Raw genomic sequence first — 20,664 nt, forward strand, 5'->3', positions numbered from 1 at the left:
CGTCCGCCGGGGAATGCCATGGAGCGAGGGGCGTGCGCGCCGGGGGCGGGCCCGGCTGAAGGGGGCGGCCGCGTGACTCAGGGCTCAGGAATGCGCGCCGCCCGCCCGGCCAGAACCACCTCCTCCGGGAGGGCGGCAGGGACACCTCTGGCTGGGGGTCGAAAGCGCCTTGGTCAGAGCGGGAGGACCTGGTGGCCCAGCTGGACCGAATCCGATGGTCCATTAACCCGCTCCCGGACCGGAGTGAGTCCTGACCTTAGCAGATGCTTTGACTTGTGTTTGCAGAGTGGAGAGTCCAGAAGACAGCCCTATATCTACAGGGACCTAAACCCCCAGCCTCCTCCAAGGCCCAGCTGCCAAGTCTAACTCCCTCCGAGCCTCACTCGCACACACGTACCCCTACTTTCACGCACTTACACACACATGCTCTGCTTCTGTAACTCAGCTTGCCTCTTGCATAGTCTAGACCACCTAGATCAGCTAGTTTTGAGGAAAATAGAAACGTCCAATTCTAGAAACTAAAACATCTCACTCACCCTTGCCCCTTCTTTTGCAATTGTCTAGCCCCTGTAACCTTAACTATGCTTGTCTGTGTAAATGGCAGGCAGTCCCCCACTCCCTCCCCATCAGTATCCAACAGACTACAGAATGCAGACCGGGAATTGGGACCCGATAAAGGAACTACACACCCAACAGTCACGGCTCAGAGCTTGTGTGCTAACTCCTCTGGGCCCGCGGCGGAATAAACCCAAGTTCTCCAACTCTCCGAGTGTCGCTTGGTTTCTCGAAAGCTAGTTTCTACAGCATACCCACTCACACTCATGTTTGCCCCCGTATTCCTTCACCCATGCCTGTTTACATAGACTCCCATACCCACACCTACGCATACACAACTGTAAACACTTCCGTGCTCACTCACACAATTACACAGGTGAACAGACCACTGATGCCTACTTACACTCAGCTGCACTCAAACCAAAGGCAGGACGGAAGCAGTGACCTCCTCCCGGGCCCCGAGCTCCCCGCCCGCTGGAGCCTGGCTCCCCCAGCAGGCGCCCCCGCTCAGGCTGGAGCCCCACAGCAGAGGCGGCAGCACGCTCTGCGTGCTCTGCCTGTCTTAGAGCTCACCCGCCAGTGGGGGGCCCATCTCTGCCACCCTGAGCTGGACGCAAGGTGGCCCGCCGGCTGAGGCTGCTGGAGGGAGTCTGCCGGCGTCCCTCTGTCCTGACACAACCACCAGAGACAGACCCCAGAATGGGCCCGGTAACCAGGAGCCGTGCGTGGAAGAGGGGCACAGGCTAGCTTGGAAGCAAACCCAGGACCAGGGGTCCTGAAGACCCTCCCACTGGGTGCAGATTCCTGAGGCACACGGGGCCCAGCCCCTCCAGCCTCAGAGGGCCCGTGTGTCCTCAGGGGCCCTTTGCTGGCCTGGGACCAGGAGGCAGTGGTCCTCCCTGAACAGAGGAGCTGCCACGGTCAGGTCAGGAAGCTAAGCCCAGGGCATGGCTTCAGAAGGTGCCCTGGTCCTTGGCCACACAGAAAATAAAAGTGGATGAGTAGATGCTGGTCACTGGAGTCTGGGAGAGGGACGGAACCCTCTGCCTGCCTGTCCACACTGCAGGACGGGACAGCACGGTGTCTGCACACTCTGAGTCATTTGTGAACTCGGGGAAATCAACACAAGTCTTGGGTTGAGGGAGACAATGAAAGCTTCGGAGGGGCTACAGGAGGGTCCTTCAAGGCAGGGGGCGGGGTGTGACCCAAGAGCCTTGGCTGCACCACCTCCCCGTCCGTGCAAGACTCCCAGCCAGAGACAGGACAGTCTCTCCATGCCTGGCATTCCCTACCCTGCCAGGAGTAAGCCTGCTCTGTCCACCTGGATGTCCAGCCTGGCTGCCAGGGCCGGAGCTGGTGGTGTCCTCTCTGGAGTCCAGTGCCTGGGCTCACCTCCAGCACTTGCCAAGGCCGGGCGTCCAGTCTGACAGGTCTTCCTTCAGCAGGTGCTACAGGGCATCCAGAACCCCTCCGTGACCCAGACTCTCGCTCCTAGCGGCCAGGAGCACGGCCAGAGCAGGCCCTCAGCCGGGCCTGGGCCCACTCCCCAGTCCCTCCCACCGCAGCACTCCCACCCCAGCCAGCACCACCTCGGGCCGTCCTCCGTGGGTGCAAGCTGCCTTCCTGGAGAGGGTGGCCTCCTCCTGCTTCCTTTGGGCTGCCTCCATGGGACCTTCCCTGTCACCATGCCCATGAGACCCCAAGCAGCCTCTGCTGCAGACCCTTGCCCCTCACAGGAGTGGCCGCCACATCCACCCTGGCAGGCGACCCCAGGAGTCCGCAGGTTCTCAGCCCACCGGGCCTCCTCAGCAGGACCCTGACGCCAGGACAGTGTGAGCAGAGGCCCGGACCCCAGCCACAGGGACACGTGCACCCAGCCTCACTGCCCCATGCTCTGACGGAGGCACGCCTGACATGGAGGCCCAGCTCCCCATCCCTCTTTCACCTTTTCTAAGGCCCTGGAAGGAGGAATTCACTGCAACCGCCTCAAATGTGTGCAGGTGATGGGATGGGCCCGTGTCTGGACCACTCCCTGCCTGCAGATGGCACTCTAGGACCCGAGGGGGTGGGGGCCCAACCACTGAGAGGCATCCCTACCAGCCACCCTGGAATTAGCTCAGCAGGCCTGAACTTTGGGGGCCTGGATGAGCCCAGGACCAGCCCCTGGCTATTTGGGGAGGAGGCAGCAGTGGGCCAGGCCAGCCAGTGGCCTGAAGTCACTAGCTATTTGAAGCAGCTGCCCCTCCCCATGTCTCGGGGCCTGGCAAAGGGGCCCTGAGCACCTGGCCCCCAGGGGTCAGCATTGGCAGCACAGCCCCAGGAAGGGGAGACACGGCCGGGGGCTGCCCGCATGCCCCGGGCCCGTCGGCCACAGAGGCCCCCGCCCGAGGCGGCCCTGCTGCAGCTTCAGGGACAGTGCAGCCCCTTTGGCAGCGTCGGCTGCCCCCGCACAGAGAGAAGGCCCACGAGCAGTGTGCTGGGTGGGAGCTCATGGAGCCGCTGTCCTTTCAAAGCTCAGAGACCACCATTCCCTCCAGGGCGCAGGGCAGCTCCCCCGGGCACCAACCCCTTTCAGAGCACTGAGGGCTTCCTCCAAGGAGCCTCTCCCAGCCCAGCAGGCAGGCACACGGTGGACAGAGGAGAAGGCCCTAGTCCCCTCCTCCTGCCGAGCACCCGCTTCTCACCCCAGCCAGCCCACCGCCGCCCTGAAGGCCACAGTGGGAACACGCAGCCCACCACCTCACCACTTCCTGCCTGCGGTGGAGCCTCAGACCACAAAGCAGGAAGTGGGGGGCCAGAGGAGGTGGCGGCGGGGGCGGGGGGGGGGGTTGGTTCTCAGGCGGGAGGGGGCAGAGGTTGTGCAAGGCCCTGCACTTGGGCTGAACATCTGGAGAAGGGACTGCTGGCTCCAGCCCGTCTCCTCCCTCTGGGCTGCCCTCCAAAACTCTCTTCAAGTTGGGGATAAGACGTCCTGAAGGAATGTGTGAACTCCCGAGATTTCTACAAGGTCCACGCACCATTCGTGAAATTGAAATGAAAACGAATCCAAAACAGCAGCCACCACCGTGCCCCTGGCCCCCCAGGGGGATGGGCCCAACGGTGGCCTCAGTTTGCCTCAGGGAAGGGGGAGGGAGGCTGGGCACACAGGAAGGCCGGAAGGGGGAGGCATTGTTCGGGCAGAAAGGCTGCAGCGGGTGAGGAGGAAAGAAGGGTGGGAGTCACATCCAGGCCTGCCTCACAAGTTCACACTGACGACACATTGCCCAGCCCCGGAAGGAAGCTGCCCTTGGTGCCACACACAGCTGAGCGGCTTCCAGCAGGCGTTCCAAGGCTGCCCCTCCCTCCGCAGGAAGTCCCCGTGGGGGCCCTGGGAGGTGGGGGTGCACAGCTGGGCCCCAGCCTGGGCCAGCACTGGAGCTGAGCCCCTGGGCTGGTCTGAGGAGAAGGAGGAGGAGCTGGAGACCAGGGCTCTCCCAGCTGGACTTGCCGACCAGGCGCCATGTGCATCCCAGCCGCCACAGGCCCTGGTACCTCCCCCCACCCCCACACCATCCTTTGCCCAGCTGCTCCCCAAGTCCCCGTGGGTACCCCTCACAGGGCCAGGGTGACCCAGTCGGAGAGCTCAGGACATGCTCCAGAGCAGAGCTGTTCCCCACGTGGCCCCAAAGGGCAGTGACGCACCTCACAGCGCCCCCATCCGCTGGCCTGCAGGAAGGGTGGTCAGGGGTCTCCACAGCCCTCCTGCTGGCCTCACTCCACTCCAGCCCGCTCACCCCCAGAACTGTGCAGGCTCCTCTCAGCCTCCTTAGGTGGTGGGAGGGGTGGGGGGGTGGGGGTCCCACTGCCGAGACAGTGTCCTGGGACCCACCCGTAAGTGTTGGGGGTGGGGGCACTTCCAGAAAGGCCTGGGTCCACCACCTGGACAAAGTCTTCCTGGCCCACTCTCTCATCCAATCTATCCTCTCCACCCAAATGCCCCCTAGGTAATGCGCGTCCGCAGTCCAGGAAGGCTGTCTCAAGGACCACGGCTCCCATGCCCCCTCCCTCAGGCGCACTCCACGTGCACCCCACAACCACCACACCTCCAGCCGGGGCCCAGTCAAGGTCAAGGCTCCTAAGAGAGCAGGCCTTTTGGAGGTCTGACCACCAGCTGGTGGAGGAGTGCGTTCCGCGGCTGCGGCGGGGAAGCGTGGGGCAGGGTGCAAGTGTGGCGGGGGCGGCGGGGGGGGGCATGCCACTGGGAGAGGTGAGGAGCCCGGGGCTCCCCTTCACCCCAGCTGCCTGCTCCCCCTCACACCGCAAGCGTTCCAGCAGCCGCGGGCTTCGTCCAAGATGGGAGGTGGGGCGCCAGGCAGGGGCGCCAGCGGGAAACTTGGGTCCCCAGGCCGGCCTCCACCCCCGCCGAGGCGGACCCGTACCGGCCCCCGCCCCGCTCCCCCCGCCCGCAGCCGGCTTTCCGCCCTCCTCCGCGCAGGCGCCGGCTCCACCCCCGGGCCGGGCGGGGCTTCCGGGCGGGGCTTCCGGGTGGGCTCCGCGCCGGCGGGTCTTCACCCCCAGAGCCGTGGCGGAGCCGCCGGATGCCTACGCGTCGCGGGGCCCAGGTGAGTGCGTGCCCCGGGAGCGTGTCCCTCCCGGGGCGCACGGCCGAAGGACAGGCTCTGGGCTGAGACCCTCCCCGGAGTCGCAGCTCCTCCGCGGTGAGCCCTGAGCGGGAGCCAGTAACATGACCCCCGGGCCGCCCCTCTGCGTGTGCAGTCTCTAGATGAGCCCTCCCGGCGGGGTCGGACCCCCTCGGCCGCCTCATTTGCCAGCAGCAGGGTCGAGGCCCAGCCCGAGGCCTCCAGGAAGGAGAGACCGAGCCCGGTTGCCTGGTTACGTGCTGGGCACACGGCCCGGCTCACAGGGCCCCTGCCCGGAGCCCGCCTGCCGCAGACGTGACCCGAGAGGCTACTTACGCACACCGCTCCCTCCAGTGCGTGTCCCAGACGGATAAACAGTCTCCCTGTAACTGACCCTGTTCGCCCAGGTTTTGACGGAGGGCTGGCAGGTGTCTTGGGCGCCTCCTTCCAGGCGGCTGTTTTCTGCCCTCCGTTGGGGCGGCCCAGCCTGGCAAGAGACCCTCCTCCCCAGGTTTTGCCCAGAGGCGCTCTGGTGAGGGTGTTTCTTCCTAACATCAGTGAGTGTTCGCTGTAGGCTGGCTGAGTACTTCCCTGGCTTCCCGTTTTATTCTCAGAACCACCCTGTGTGACAGTTGGTTCCCTTTCTGCAGGTGAAACAGGCACAGACATTAGGTCACTTTCTGGGGCAGCTGTCACTCTTGGGTGCAACAGCAGGTTCACCCCACTCCTCAGCCCGAGGGACTGAACCGAGGCCTCTCTGAGCCTCCCTCCCGGGGCAGCTGTATGAGCCCCCACTGCCCAGGGTGGGTCAGGGCAGAGACCCAGAGTCACCCCGGAGCCTCGGGCAGGCCGGGAGCCAAACCTGGGCTGAGGAGTGGGGCTGCAGCGTCCCGGAGCACGAGCCCACGCTCGGTTTTGGAAGACGGGCTGGGCCACAGGCACGGTCACATCAGCGTCCATTCTCAGCTGACCAGTGGCTCCGGACAACATACAGTGTCAGCACTTAGGTTAAAGACAATGGGTCGGTCGCATGCCAGGGAGGCACTGGAATCGACCCCAGAGGAGGGTCTCCTGGCCCCAGTGCTCACCTGCGTCTTCCCTGGGAGACTGGCTGGTCCCAGCATGACTGAGGGTGTGTGGTCAGGTCCCTGGGCCTGCGGCAGCAGCTGGGAGGCAGATGGTGTGCTGGTCTCGGTGGAGCCTCCTCACTCCTGGGACCTCAGCTTTGCTTCACTTCCCCTTATTCTGACATCCTGAGTCATGAGCCACAGGACAGCTGGGGACTCATCAGGGGTGTCCTGAGCCGAGGAGACCGGCGACCTGGTGCTCCCCCACGGGGGTGTCAGGCCTTCTGGGCCCTTGCAGGAGGGGTCAGGCACAGCAGGAGTCCTGCCGATGTGGGGAAGGGGTGTGGATGACTCGACCCCCAGTCTGTTCCCCAGCCAAGGCCCCACTAGGGTCACAGCTGACTTAAAATTCCTGGTCAGGGTTGGGTGCCAAGGGCTCAGAAGCTCAGAAGTCCACTTGGGGACCGTGTGACAAGTGGCAGTCAGCAGGGACCAGCGCTGACCCAGGCCTGGGTGCCACTGCCCCCTCCCCAGGCCCTGAAGCCCTCTGCCACTGAGCTGCGTAAGTGCTGTGTACAGACAGCTCGCGGGGCAGAGTGGCTGCCTTGTCACTGCCTTCACGTGCCGTCCTCTCCCAAGGCCTCCGGGCCCCCGCCTGGGCAGAGCATGTCAGGTGTGGCGTTGTCTGCAACTGGTTGCCCCCATTTTGCAGATGAGGAGGTGGACAGGCAGGCAGTTGAATGAGTCCTCGAGCTCCTGACTTCACTGAACGACCATCTGCCCTCCCCAGATGATTTTGTCCTTTCCCATTTCAGCTTTCCTGCACAATGCGGCAGAAAAAGCAGCGACTATTGGAGGCCAGGCGGCATCAGAGCCCATCAGATGGGACCCAGAAACCTTCTCCCAAGGAGCTGCACCTGGGGCCGCCCGCAACCCTGGGCCCCACACGCAGCATCTATTTCTCAAGCCCAGAGGGCCATCCTGCTCGCCTGGGATCAGCATTTTTCGACCAGCCCGCAGTGTCCCTGGCCCGGGCGTTTCTCGGACAGGTAATGGAAATGTAGTAGCATGGCCTCCGTATGAAGAGTCACCACCGGGCAGCGTCTGTGGGCACAGCCCTCTTCCCGCTGGGCTCACGTCCCTGACTTGGCCCTGCGTGTCCTCACGCAGTCAGCAGCTTTGCCCACACACGCCCTGAGGAGCTTCACCTGAGTCACCTGGGGCAGGGGCTGGGTGCAGGGTCGACTGAGAAGAATGCCAAGGTTGTTGGGGTGCCTGCCTGCTCTGGGCAGTGAGAGTGAGGAGGCAGCAGCTGCAGCATCGGACTTTCCACTTGGGGCGTGAGCGTGCTGGCCCTGGTGCGCCTGGGATGCCTGCAGGGCAGGCAGGTTTCTCACAAGGACTACCGTCCCTGCTGGCCCTGTGTCGCCTGCCCTGTCCCCTGGCACAGCCACTGCCCTGCTGGAGTTGGTCTGTGTGTGTAGCGCCTTATACACACGGCAGCCGAGGCCACGGCGCACAGGCTGTTCTGCATCGTGACGGTCTGACGACAGCCTCTTCCTCACCACTGGCTGGCTTCCTGGCAGCCCCTGCAGCCCCGGCCCTTGGGGTGGGCACCAGATGCCCAGGGCCCACGGGGAAGCCTGCTCCAGGCAGTGTGCACGCAGCATGTGCCACATCTGTCTGGAGCACCATCGGGCTACAGTCCTGGTGCCAAACCCGAGCCGTGGCTTTCTGGTCATCCTGGAGGCTCTGTGGCTACATCATGTCCTTTAGTGAGCCTATCGTTAGGTTAAAATAGCCAAAGAGAGTCAGTTTCTGTGGCTATTTGAAAACTGATGCCAAGAACAGATCCTAAAACGTAAGCTAGTGGAGCGTGACCTCAAGTGTGCATTTGTCAAGAAGGGAGCAGTCTGTTCCCCTGAGGACGCTCTGAGCTGCAGGGGCCAAGAGGTCCTGAAAGCACATGGAGTTAGGAGAGTTTATGATCTCACACAAAGCGACACAGGGGCAGGTGAGTCCAGCGTCCCGTTGAGGACCCCAGGCCCTCACAGGCTCCCCCTGGGCTCCCGTCATGCCCGTTTGAGCCTGAGGGTGGACAGGGCAGGGTCCAGCAGAGAAGGGAGGGTCTTATCCCATATGCCCCTTCGGGAGGAGAACCTTTCTCATACCCTCCCAGTGGATGTCCTTCCTAGAGCCCATCCTAGGCTTGGGTCATGCACTCATCCTCAGGCAGGTCAGTACAAGGAGCTACAGGTTGCCAGAACAGCCCAGACCACTCTGTCACCTCGTGGTCTGAGAAGGGTCCTCTTGGGACCCCCACCAGCAAGCAGGAGATGTTTGTGATGGGGCTGAGGGGCAGCCGACACCTGCTGTCTGAGAGATGGTCCTGAGATTCAGGGCAGGAGCAGACTGTGAGCACAGGGCTGCGGGAGGCTCCGCCCACCCCACTGCGGCATGGAAACTGTCAGGCTGTTTCCTGACCCTGGCCAGACACAATGGGCTCCATGGGTTAAGGGGCAGTGGCCTGGCCATCCGATCGATTGCTCTGGCCTAAGGACAAGGCAGGTGCTGGGGACGTCCTGGGGAGGTGGCCATCCCTGAGACTCCACCGTGAACCCTGATTGAGTTAGACCTGGGGCTGCAGACATGGCAGCAGCCAGCCATTCCCAGGGCCATGCCACGGTGCCGCGTGGTGCAGGCGTCAGGCACAGGGGCTCCAGGCGGGGCGGGCCCAGCTCTGGCGTGCCCAGCTCTCCTCAGGGCCCTGGCTCCCCTGAGGCCTGCTCTCCTTGGTGCTCTGCTGGCCCTAGGGGACAGCCCCTGACAGCCACCCTCGTCCTGTCCTCAGCCAGCCTCTGTCCCCCACCTAGTCCCCGCCCCAGGGTGCTGTCCAAGGCAGCCACCGCCAGGCCCACCTCCCCGGCCCGCTGCCTATGCTGACTCCAGGTCTGGGGGCCAGGCTGGGGGCACCGTGGGGCAGCTGGTCCTGCTGCTTTCAGAGCTGGCTGGGTGGGTGCTGAGCACGACAGCCCTTTGCAGTTGGGCCAGGTGGAGAGCTCCACAGGCCCTGGAATCCCGGGCAGGGCCCTGTGCCCGTCACACCGCTCAGCCCCAGGCCAAGCGTCAAGTCCAGGGGCATTGGGCGGGGAGAGCAGGCCCCCATGAGAGGAGGCGCGAGGACTAGCTGGTGCTGAGCGCACCCCGGCCCTGGCTGGCCCAGGCTGGCCGCGCCCTGTGGACGGGACACTCGCTGAGCAGGGCCTGTGGCCGGCGGCCAAGCGGGATAGGGGGCACCGTGGGCCGACCCAGGACGTCCCCAGCTGGGGAGGGGCGTCCAGGCTGTGGGCGATCAGCAGGGAACGAGCACCCTTCTTCCTCCCAAGCAGATCTTAGTCCGACGGCTGGATGACGGCACAGAGCTCCGCGGCCGCATTGTGGAGACTGAGGCATACTTGGGGCCAGAGGATGAAGCTGCCCATTCAAGGGGCGGCCGGCAGACCCCCCGCAACTGTAGCATGTTCATGAAGCCCGGAACCCTCTACGTGTATCTCATCTATGGCATGTATTTCTGCATGAACGTCTCCAGCCGAGGTGAGGAGGACCGGGGGCAGGTGTCAGCCAGGGGCACCTTGGAAGCGAAGCTGCGGTGTCAGCCCTGGCTGTACTGCCAGTGGCTCAGAGGCGCCGGGGGCCCGTGGGACTGAGGTCGCCCTGAACCCAGAGCAAGCAGGTGCAGGAGCCCCCGGGTGGCCGCTGGTGTCGCGGCTGGCCCAGGGAGGATTTGGAGGGGCTGACTGTGGGGAAACAACGGTGCGATCGATTTGGGGTGCACTGGGCTCGGGCAGGAGCCTTGCCAGTGGGCAGTCACGGGGCCTCAGCAGGGATGACCCTGCCACCGTGGGGAACGTGAGGCAACGTCCGGTGTTCTCGGCCGTCAGAGCCCTGGGTGCTGTGCTTCCCATGCGCAGGGGTCAGGGAGGGTGCGCACCGTTCACAACACGCAGGACGGCCACCTCCACAGAGAATCATGGCCCCGGGGTCAGCGGTGCCAAACGGAGAGAGGCTGATCTAGAGCTCCCCCTCGTTGAGGGACCCATCAGGTCCTTCGTGGGTAGCCACCTCTGTTTTCTGGGGGGTCTGTGCTGGGAAGGAAGTGCCTGGCAGCCTACTCTGGCCAGCCAGTCCCAGCGTCTGTCTGCTGAGCCTCCGTCCCAAGATGAAGACTTGGGGACGTCAGGGCTGCCGGTCACACTGGAGAACCCCAGTGACGTACAAGTTGTGATCACCCAGAGTGGACGGCTGCAGATGCTGAGTGCAAGCCACGGGCTGGAGGATGCGGAGAGCCCTGACTGGCCCTGCACCTGGCCCCACAGAAGGCAGGTGGTGTGTGAAGCTGAGTGATAGGGACCCCCCGGGGGGCCTGTTATCTCCTGGAGAACCTTCCAGTCACCAAACTTTTCTTTGGCATTAAAACCAACCCCTAATGTGAGGGGACACTGCACTTGGACAAGAGGCTGCGGTTGGTGAGAAGGGAAGGCGTTTTCCAGGGTACAGTTAGACCGGACAGATGAGGGAGGTGGTGGAGCAGAAAACTGCAGGGTGCAGACAGCCGGGGCCAGGCGTCATCCAGGAGGGAGGCAGAGGCAGCTGGGCCGGTCTGTGCCTGCGGGGACTTGGGGCCTGGCGGAGACTGGGCAGCTGGTGCAGGTGAGGGGCGGGGCCGGGGGGGAGGACGGGGAGGCCTGGTGGGAAGAGCTGGGGCTGCACTCACACGCGTCCTCAGAGAGGAGGGATGAGCTGCGCCCCTGACCTGTGTGCAGGTGGCACCCAGCGCTCTTGGTGGAGCCACAGGGAGCCGTGCAGCTGGTGAGGGCAGGCCCAGGAATCACGAAGGGACTAGAGCCCAGGCTTAGGCACCCTCGGGCCATCCTGACGTGCTTTCAAAAGTGGCTGGTTAAGGCTTGCGGGCTGTGCAGGAGGCCAGCTCCTGGGTGCTGATGGGAAGCCCTGTGTGGCTCAGGCCCGGGAGGGACTGGCCTGGCCACGCGTCGGGCTGAGCCCCTCAGATCCCAGCGGGCGGGGCAGATGCTAGGCCCAGAGAGGGACCCCTGTGCTCAGCTGGGGGTCAAGGGCTCTGGACAGGGTGTCTTCTCTGGGGAATCCCAGGCCCTGGGTGTCGGCCATCCCTCAGTGGCCTGGGGGGGAGGGGGGCCGAGGTGGGGGGCTATTGGCACCTCTCCCCACTGGGTCATGGGGTAGGGCTCACCTGCACCCCGTGTGCACTGGGGGCTGCTCCCATGGGCAGATGGTTGGGGCCCCAGGGCCTGGTGGAGAGGACCATGTCTGTGGGGGGCCATCTCTGGGGCTTCCATTGCCTACCGACCTTACAGTTAGTGCCAGTCACGCAAACCAGAGGAAGCCAGGGAGCTCCCTCCCCAGCTGGTGGGCAGGCAGCCAGAGGTGCCCATAGGAGGCACAGGTGAGCAGGACGGGTGGCAGGCAGAGGGTCTGCGCAGAGAGTGAGCACAGGTGTCCCCCTGGTCGGGCCTTGGGTAGGAGGATCACAGCCTGGAAGCTTCATCTCCCACAGGGGACGGGGCATGTGTCCTGCTCCGAGCGCTGGAGCCCCTGGGGGGCCTGGAGGCCATGCGGCAGCTTCGCCACACCCTCCGCAAAGGCACTGCTGGACGAGCCCTCAAAGACCGTGAGCTCTGCAACGGCCCCTCCAAGCTGTGCCAGGCCCTGGCCATCGACAGGAGCTTCGACCAGCGTGACCTGGCCAGGGACGAGTCTGTGTGGCTGGAGCAGGGCCCCCCCACTCCCAGTGAGCCGGCCGTGGTGGTGGCAGCCCGTGTGGGCATAGGGCAGGCTGGCGAGTGGGCCCAGAAGCCCCTGCGCTTCTATGTGCGGGGCAGCCCCTGGGTCAGCGTGGTGGACAGGGCAGCGGAGCGGGACACACAGGCTGGAGCCACGGCCTGCTCCCACAAGGACTTTAATTGTTTACAAACGAAATAAACGCTGTTTCTAGAAAAGTGTCCCTTGCACCTTGGCCAGAGCCCCCCTGGCAGCCAGCTCTGCTCCGGGAGGACCCAGGGCCACTGTGCCCACCTTCTCTCAGGCCTGAGGCCACCCTGGCAGAAGCACCCCCATGGGAAGCAGAGAGAGCAACTCCCCACAGGACGTCCTGAGCCAGGTCCTGGTGCCTCAGATGGCCATGGAGGGGACTGCTAGGCCACAGCCTCCGGGAGGCCAACAGAGGACAGTGGGGAGGGTGGGGCTGGGGAGGGTGCCCACAGGCAGACAGGGTGGTGAGGGACCCAGGCAGAACCGTGTGGGAGGCATGCAGCCCTCAAGAGGCCCGCATGCTGGTCACACCCCTGCCTCGAGCTTCACCTTCCCAGCCCAGGGCGTCTGAGGCTGTCCTGAAGACAAAGATGAGGAGGGCAAGGCCCTGCAGGGGGAGAGAGCCAGGGCTGAGAGGCAGTGCCCCCGCCCAGCTCACGTGAGCAGGGCCTGGAAGACGGCGATGACCGGGTCCTCGTGGGTGGTCACCACCAGCACGCTGCGGAACTTGTCCACGAGCGCCAGCAGCTGGGAGCGCCGCGTGTTCTCGTTGTACATGATCTCCTCCAGGTGGTGGCGGCCGCGGAAGTAGTGCAGGAGCCTGCCGGGGGTGGGGGCAGGAGGGTGTGAGGACAGCCTGCGGGACCCGCTCCCGCCACGGCCCCTCAGCAGAGGAGGGGTGGATGCGCAGCCGTAGCTGCAGCTCGGGGGAGTCTTGCCTGCAGGCTTGGCCGCTGACAACCTGATGCTCCCGGAACACCATATGCCCAATACCCTCAGGTCTGGGCTGACGGTGACAAGTCTATGTCACCCATGATGTGCAGACCTCAGGCCCCACCCCACCCCCAGGCCAAGTGTCCTGGGACAATCCCTGCCCAGCCCTACAAGGATGACGTGGCAAGCAGCCTCGGAAGGAGGTCCAGGAGTCGTCCCACATGCAGGCAGCAGCCCTGCGGTCCGCTGCCCGTCTCTCTCCACACGGGGCCCCGCCCCACCTGGCAAACATGCGGAGGTCCTCCGGGTTCTGGGCCGCAGGCACGCTGAGGATGGCGGCCCGCTCGTGCTCAGACAGGCTGGCCAGCAGGCTCTCCGTCATCCTCCTGTTCAGTGGCGAGTCCCCGCTGGGGAGCAGCTCAGCGCTGGAGTTGTCCATGCTGGGGCTAGTGAGGGTCATGTCGTCGCTGCTGGCTGAGAACCGGCACCAGTCAGGGAGCGGCGGCCCCGGCCCTGCAGTCACCCACACCCATCTGGGAGCTCACTGCCACGCCCTCAGGGAGCTGCCCCAAACCCCAGGGTCATCCAGCCCCTCCCACTAACAGGGCCCTGGGCAGGCTGGGGGCAGCACTGAGCCTGAGAGGGTGCCAGCCAGTCATCCCCAAGCCGGGGACCTGGGCTCAGGGCTGCTGCCTTAGGGGGACACTGGCCGAATGGCTCTGCAGAGAAGGGACCGTGTCAGTCACCATCTCCACACAGGCCCTGGGGCTGCAGGTTTCAACGGTCCTCCAGGGATGGGGTGTGGTCTGCTCCAACCCCAGACTGGGCCAGGCTGCTCCGACTCAGCAAGGCAGAGCCCCGTCCTCAGGGAAGCAGGGGAGGACCTTCCGTCCCCCGAGGCAGAGCTGCCTAGCGGGGCAAGAGACATCTACGCGGGGACACAGCTGCCCAGAGGGTGGTGTGAGCAGGGGTTCGAGTGCAGCCCTGTGATCGTGTCGTGGTCAATCACAGGTGCCCAAGTCTGGCCTCCCAGCCGCCCGCCTCTCCCAAGGGCGCCCGGGTGCCCACCCCCCTCCCTCCCCAGACAGATGCCCGGGACAGGAAGTCCTACTTGGGGAGCCAAAGCTGAGGGCGTTGGGCGTGCTGAGGCTGCGGCCGCCCACCCTGGCGGCCAGGGGCGCGTCGTCCTCGCGGGGGCGGGGCTCGTCCTCGCTGGGCGCGGCCATCAGGCAGACGTAGGTGTGCAGCTGCACGAGGAGCCGGCGCTGCAGCAGCCACACCACCATCTGGACAAGCTGCGTCTGCAGGCGGAGCGCCCAGAAGTCAGAGGGGGCGCCCAGAGCCGGCAGGACCGTGCTGGGCTGCCTCTCCCAGCCTGTGGGCTCTGTGGGGACCCTGCCCATGGCCTGCACCCTGAGAGCAGAAAGTCCTCCCCTGGGTTGACTGGAAAGCCTGCCGGGGACAGGGACCCCCGTGTGGGGGCATCCATGTCCTCAAACCCACATGCCACCTTCCTGTTGCTGGGGTTCCTTGGTGGGAGGGGTGGGCAGGCATGGGCACACGGGTGTACCGTGAGCATGTGTGACCAGTCACAGCAAGGAAAATGGAAAAGGACTGTAAATACTTCAAGAGACCCCGTCAGCACCTGCACACATTCAGGGCCTGAAGCGGGAGTTAGGGAGGCAGGCGGCCTCACCCAGGACCCAGCAGAATCAGAACCAGCTCCCCTCAAGCTAAGAAAAGCCACCGGCCATCTGGACCACTGGGGAGGGGGAGGATGCACACAGTGTGCCTTCTATTCAGCTGGCACAACCTGGCACTGTTCCCTGGGAACCAATGTTGGCCGTGAACGACAGCATTTAGAACAGTCATGCTCAGCATCTAAGTGAAGGGACCAAGAGACCAACCTCCAGCCTGGGGTTGGAGCAGACCACACCCCACCCCGGGAGGGCCAGATGGTGACTGACACGGTCCCTTCTCTGCACTCAGAACTTCAGGAGGAAAGGGCTGCTTTTAAGCACTGGCTTCGCCTACCAGCCCCGGCACTTGTTACAATTCACTTTGAAGACAAAGCCTTGGAAACACCAGCCGGTCTCCGCCGTCTGTCCCACCTGGCTCTCCCCCAGGCCCCAGGGCGCAGGCTGGAGTGGGGGAGGGGCGAGGCCTGGCTCTGGGACCCAGGCCGCACTCAGTCCTGCTGCAAACACACAACTCGCTGCCTCATTCCCCACGCCTCGCCCCTCCCTGGTGGCCACCACACCACACCCACACCCCTGCCAGCCCCTCACCACCCTGACCCAGACCCAGGCCCGTCCTGTCCAGGCCCCAGACGTGAAAATCCTGGGGGTCTGTGAGCTCAGACTTATACCCACAGACCCCGTGGCCACCGGGACCCTGGCAGGCAGGAGAGGGAGTGGGAGGGCAGGGCCCAGGCTCAGCAAAACAAAACCCTGTGTCCCCGATTCTAGGACCCCCAGGTGGCTCTGTCGTCCTAGGAGTGGTCACGATCTCCTGCCCACTGACCTCTTAGCTCCACCGTGACCCTGAGAACTGCCTGCCACGGGCAGACAGGGCTCCGTGCACAGACGGGCTGGCACTGCCCAAGTGCCAGCAGGCAGCCTAGCCAGGCAGTCGGCTCCTGGCAGGGTAGGTACCACCTACGCCGCAAGCACCGCCCCCAACCCAGGCTCCGGGCGCAGCAACTCTGCGGGCCTGGGATCAATCGGGGACCAAAGCCAAGTGGCTGGTCCCTGGGGTCCCCCAGCTCCCAAGACTCACCTCCTGCACAGGGGGGGCCAGGGGGTTCCTGAATTCTGACAAGGAGACAGGCAAGGAGAACTTTGCAAGGACAGATGGCAGGTCGTGAGATGGAAATTGGCGTGAGAACTGCTCGGCGAGCGGGGAATACCTGGGGATGGGGTGAGGATCCCTGAGCTCGAGAGGCCTCCCCTCGGTCAGGCATCTGCGTCCTCGCCTCGAGCCCGCGCTGGGCAGGAGGGGGCCCAGTGCAGTGAGGGGGCCAGAAGGGTGAAGTGAGGACAGAGCCCAGATGCCTTCCCCACACCGCAGCCCCTGTGAGCCTCCACGTCAGTACCCAGGCTCCTGACCTCCCAGCAGGCGCCCTGTGTGGGGCCCACTGGCCAGCAGGCATGGGCAGGCGCAGACCTTTCCCAGAGGCTGCAAGTGCAGAGCAGCACAGGCCTGGGTGGCGCTGGAGGAGCGGGACGAGGCCAGAACTGGGACACGGTCCTGGCTGAGCTGGAAGCACCACCTGGGGGCCCTGGCAGCCAGAGGGACTCACAGACACACGCTGGCGTTGGGAGACAGCATGTAGACATTGTTCTCACACAGCGGGTAGATGACGATGGCCTTGCCCCAGTACACCAGGTGGGCTGCAAGCTGGAAAACCTGCAGGGAGGGGGCGGAGGACAGTGCTGGGAGGCCGACCCTTCCACCACCGGTCCCTGAGCTGTCCCGGCTGGCACGGACATGGACGCCTGGGGCAGCCAGGACGAGGTCAACGCAGCTGCGCGAGGATCTTGGCTGCTCCTCCTGGCAGAGGCCGGCCCCTAGCCCACCAGGACAGTGGATAAGGGGTCACTGCACCCACCCCCACCCCTCACTCATCCCTGGAGAACCTCCCTCTGTCCTGCTGCCCTGGGCTCTCAAGACATCAGTATGGCCCACAGACAGACCACAGCGCCAGGAGGGAGGGCCAGGGTGAGACCACGGCACTAGGCAGTGCTCACCCTGACCACCACAGCCAAGTGCCTGCGGGCACAGCACCAAAACACCCCCATCTCGTCTCAGCAGACACCTCCAGTGACCCCAACTCAAACACAAAGGATGTTTCAGTCCCACTGCTGACCCTCCCTCTCACCCCAAGTCCCAGTGACAGTGGCTTTAAAGGAAACAGACTCACTTCCCCTCCGTCTCTGCCACCAACTTCACCCAGCGGGTCCACATCCCCTCTCCCTGCAGCCAGAGCACCCACTCGAGGCTAGAAACCTGAAATTGGGGGCACTGGGCTGGAGTCAGGCTATTGGCAGGGACACTGATCTTTGCCTCCAAGATACAAGCTGCTCTTCCTGGCGTGAGGTGAGGTGAGACCATGCCTCCCACCTTGGCCTCCACGGTCACCTCTTCTGCAGGTCACCTCCCGCCTCCTCTTCTGTAGTCAAAGCCTCTCCACCCGCCTCCCTTTCACGAGGGCCCACCCAGATCATCCAGGATCATTGCCCCATCTCAAGAGTGTTAATTCCATCTGCAAAGTCCCACATAAGGAAAGTCCCACTCACATTAGGACGCAGAGGTCTAGGAGGCCACTGTTCACAAGTAACGTAAGTATAATCCTAATTTTGTTATTCAAAGATTATGTGTTAACGTGTATAAAGAAGAGTTGGAGGAATCTACTGTGGTTACTGCTGAGATATGGGATTGTGGACACTTACTCTGTGTGTATAATTTGTGTGATATTTGAACTTTTATAAGAAAGAATATATTAGTTTCAGCATGACAAAAACCTTCGAATCACCTGATGACACTCACACCTGAGGCTGACATTCTCTGACATCCGTGCAGGGGCTCCAGCCGGGCTCGCCAGCCTCCCACCACGGGGCCCCCGCGGGGCCGCTTGCTGAAGGAAGCAGCAGTGCCAGGGGCCAGCACAGTCCACCCCCGGGGCTGGGCCCTGCGTGACCACACCAGCGGCAAACCCCGATCCGCACCAGGTTCAGTGTAGAGGGGCGAGGAAGTGGACGGCAAGGGGCCCCATGGCAAGGCCACGGCCAGGGAGAGACAGAAGGGACATCATCAGAGCTCTGTGTGGGGCACCGGTGGCCAGGGGGAGGCGCGTCCACACAGGCCCCTGTCGGGCAGCCGCAGGAGCAGAGAGGGCCCCTCAGAGCTACACACACACAACATCTGCCCTCAGCAGCACCGGTCAGGACGCCGCACAGCGCTGCACACACCGCAGCCAGCGCCTCCGAGGCTTGTGTCTCCTGGGTGCTAGGAAGGCAGTCCAGGACCCCATGTGAGACACCAGGCACAGGTCAATAAACATTCACACATGGGGTGGACACAGCTCAGGGGGTGAAGATGGGGGAAGGATTCTAGACAACAGAATCCCAAAAGGCTGCTTTGCGGGGGAAATGGCATGAGAGTCAGGCCTGGTGAACAAGCTCCCCTACTGTACTAATGTTCCCATCTCCATGGAAGATTCTTAAAGAGATGGGAATTCTTAAAGAGTAGGTCAAGAAGCAACGGTTAGAGTCAGACATGGAACAAGGGACTGGTTCAAAACTGGGAAAGAAGTACATCAAGGCTGTATATTGTCACCCTGCTTATTTATTGATGTCTAGAGTACATCATGCGAAATGCCAGGCTGGATGAAGGACAAGCTGGAATCAAGATTGTGGGAGAAAAATCAATAACCTGAGATATGCAGATAATACCACCCTAATGGCAGAAAGCCAAGAGGAACTAAAGGGCCTCTTGATGAGGGTGAGAGGAAAGTGGAAAAAGCTGGCTTAAAACTCAACATTAAAAAAACTAAGATCATGGCATCCAGTCCTATCATTTCATAGCAAACAGATGGGGAAAATGTGGGAAAAGTACAGATTTTATTTTCCCAGGCTAGAAAATCACTCTGGACGATGACTGCAGCCATAAATTAAAAGACGTTTGCTCCTTGAAAGGAAAGTTATGACAAACCTAGACAGCATATTAAAAAGCAGAGGCATCACTTTGCCAACAAAGGTCCATATAGTCAAAGTTATGGTTTTTCCAGTAGTCATGTGCAGATGTGAGAATTGGGCCATAATGGCTGAGCACCAAAGAATTGATGCTTTCGAACTGTGGTGCTGGAGAAGACTCTTGAGAGTCCCTTGGACTGCAAGGAGATCAAACCAGTCAATCCTAAAGAAAATCAACCCTGAATGTTCATTGGAAGGACTGATGCTGAAGCTCCAATACTTTGACCAAGTGACGCGAAGAGCCAATTCATTGGAAAAGACGCTGATGCTGGGAAAAATTGAAGGCAAAAGGAGAAGGGGATGACAGAAGATGAGATGGTTGGATGGCATCATTGACTTGATGGCCATGAATTTGAGCAAACTCTGGGAGATAGTGGAGGACAAAGGCGTGTTGCCGTCCACGGGGTTGCTAAGAGTTGGACATGACTTAGCGACCAAACAACAACAATGAATGTGCTGAGGAGCAAAGACCGCGGGCCCCCTGGAGGTGCCTCACGGGGCCCTGAGAAAGCTCTGTCCCAGCTTCCGCAGGAGCCGTGGCCCCTGGCCCGGGCTCCGCTGCCCCCTGGTGGCCACGTGCTGCCCCATTCCAGACCCAGGGTCCCCCTCAGGCTGTCACTGGAGGCGCCCCCTGCCCCAGCCTCCAGCTTCTTCCTATGCTTTTCCTCACTCTAAGCCCTGCCCACTGTTCCACCAGATCTATGGCCAAAGAGGAGGGGCCGCCATCTGATCAGAAAGGGCAGCCCCCAGGCACGTGACTTGGCGGGAGATGGCCCCTCGCACAGAACACAGGCCCGCACGCCACAGGGTGTGGTCCTGCTCTGCACGCTCCCACAGGAGCCAAGTCTGGTCACCCGGCAGCATGAAGGCCTCACTCCTCTCTGCCACAGCCCAGCACCCCCACCACAATACAGACACTCAGAAGGAAGTCAGGCCTACAGCCCAGAGGCCGGTCTGACTCCAGATCCATCACTTGTGGCAGGCCGTGCAGCGGCTATCAGCTGGTCTAATGGCCCTCGGGAGGCAGCTTGAGGTGCCTCCTGTGACACGTCCAGCCGCCCCCCACTGCCCATCCTACCCACCTAGGGTATCTCCCCAGGCCCCCCAGAGGTACCTGCAGCAAGGCCAGGTCTGCGTCCTGGGCCAGCTGCTGCAGGTTCTTCACAGCGGACGTGGTCTTGATCACGCGCACCAGGGCCGGGGAGCAATCAACGGGGAGCTCACTCAGCAGGGACTTCTCATCGCTGAGCAGCAGCAGGGCGTGGTACGGGCTGCAGGGCAGAGAAACAGTCAGCGGGACAAGCAGCCCCGGACTCTCGGGGTGGGCACCTGGAGAAGAGGCCGCGGGAGGGACTGGAAGACAGGGTTGTGCCCTGAGGCCTTTAGAAACCTGCGAGGATCACTGCTGCCAGCAGAAAGAACTGCAGGAGCCCTGATGACCCGGCTCCATCCCACTTCTGGGACTGCCTGCAAACACGGGCTGACTGAGAAATGAGTCAGCCCTTCCCAAGGAAACAGTCCCAAATAGGGCTTTCCTGGTGGCTCAGATGGTAAGGAATCCGTCTGCAATGCAGGAGACCTGAGTTTGATCCCTGGGTCGGGAAGATCCCCTGGAGAAGGGCATGGCAACCCACTCTAGTATTCTTGCCTGGAGAATCCCATGGACAGGGGAGCCTGGTGGGCGAAAGTCCGTGGGGTTGCAAAGCACAGCACACAACACATGGGAAAAGCGAAATCCCCACTTCAGACTATGAACAGAACTACTAGACACAACGCTGGGAAGGAAGCCCAGGAGGAAGGGCACGGACAGGCGGGGGCCTGGGTGAGGGAGGAAGACAGTGCTCTGCTTTCTGTCATCGAAACATCTGCTGTTCCATGCCCAGATCTCTT

General features: G+C 62.9%; 2 protein-coding genes across 7 annotated transcripts in view; one reads left to right on the plus strand and one right to left on the minus strand.

Annotated features, from left to right (window-relative positions):
• The first annotated feature begins 5,032 nt into the window (after positions 1-5,032).
• MPG (N-methylpurine DNA glycosylase) lies at positions 5,033-12,286 on the plus strand. Its single transcript, XM_061152391.1, has 4 exons — positions 5,033-5,156; positions 7,057-7,290; positions 9,631-9,835; positions 11,835-12,286. Exons 1-4 carry the CDS (start codon positions 5,133-5,135, stop codon positions 12,257-12,259), a joined length of 888 nt encoding a protein of 295 aa, XP_061008374.1. The 5' UTR covers positions 5,033-5,132; the 3' UTR covers positions 12,260-12,286.
• NPRL3 (NPR3 like, GATOR1 complex subunit) overlaps positions 12,220-20,664 on the minus strand; it is a 32,129-nt gene continuing 23,684 nt past the window's right edge. For all 6 annotated transcript variants that reach the window (XM_061152385.1, XM_061152387.1, XM_061152386.1 and 3 more), the window contains 6 exons: positions 19,889-20,045; positions 16,323-16,429; positions 15,800-15,929; positions 14,133-14,322; positions 13,303-13,495; positions 12,220-12,908 (listed from right to left, as the gene is read on the minus strand). In XM_061152385.1, coding sequence (XP_061008368.1) covers positions 12,743-12,908; positions 13,303-13,495; positions 14,133-14,322; positions 15,800-15,929; positions 16,323-16,429; positions 19,889-20,045 — 943 coding nt within the window. In that variant the 3' untranslated portion in view covers positions 12,220-12,742. The remainder of the gene's footprint in view (positions 12,909-13,302; positions 13,496-14,132; positions 14,323-15,799; positions 15,930-16,322; positions 16,430-19,888; positions 20,046-20,664) is intronic.

This window comes from Dama dama, chromosome 10, assembly GCF_033118175.1.
Source record: "Dama dama isolate Ldn47 chromosome 10, ASM3311817v1, whole genome shotgun sequence".
In the NCBI taxonomy this organism is placed as follows: domain Eukaryota; kingdom Metazoa; phylum Chordata; class Mammalia; order Artiodactyla; family Cervidae; genus Dama; species Dama dama.

Excerpts from the sequence above, each read along its gene's own strand:
- MPG (XM_061152391.1), top strand. The coding sequence starts at position 5,133 with ATGCCTACGCGTCGCGGGGCCCAG. Across the intron at positions 7,291-9,630 it reads CCCGGGCGTTTCTCGGACAG|ATCTTAGTCCGACGGCTGGA; the intron begins GTAATGGAAATG and ends CCTCCCAAGCAG. Across the intron at positions 9,836-11,834 it reads CATGAACGTCTCCAGCCGAG|GGGACGGGGCATGTGTCCTG; the intron begins GTGAGGAGGACC and ends CATCTCCCACAG.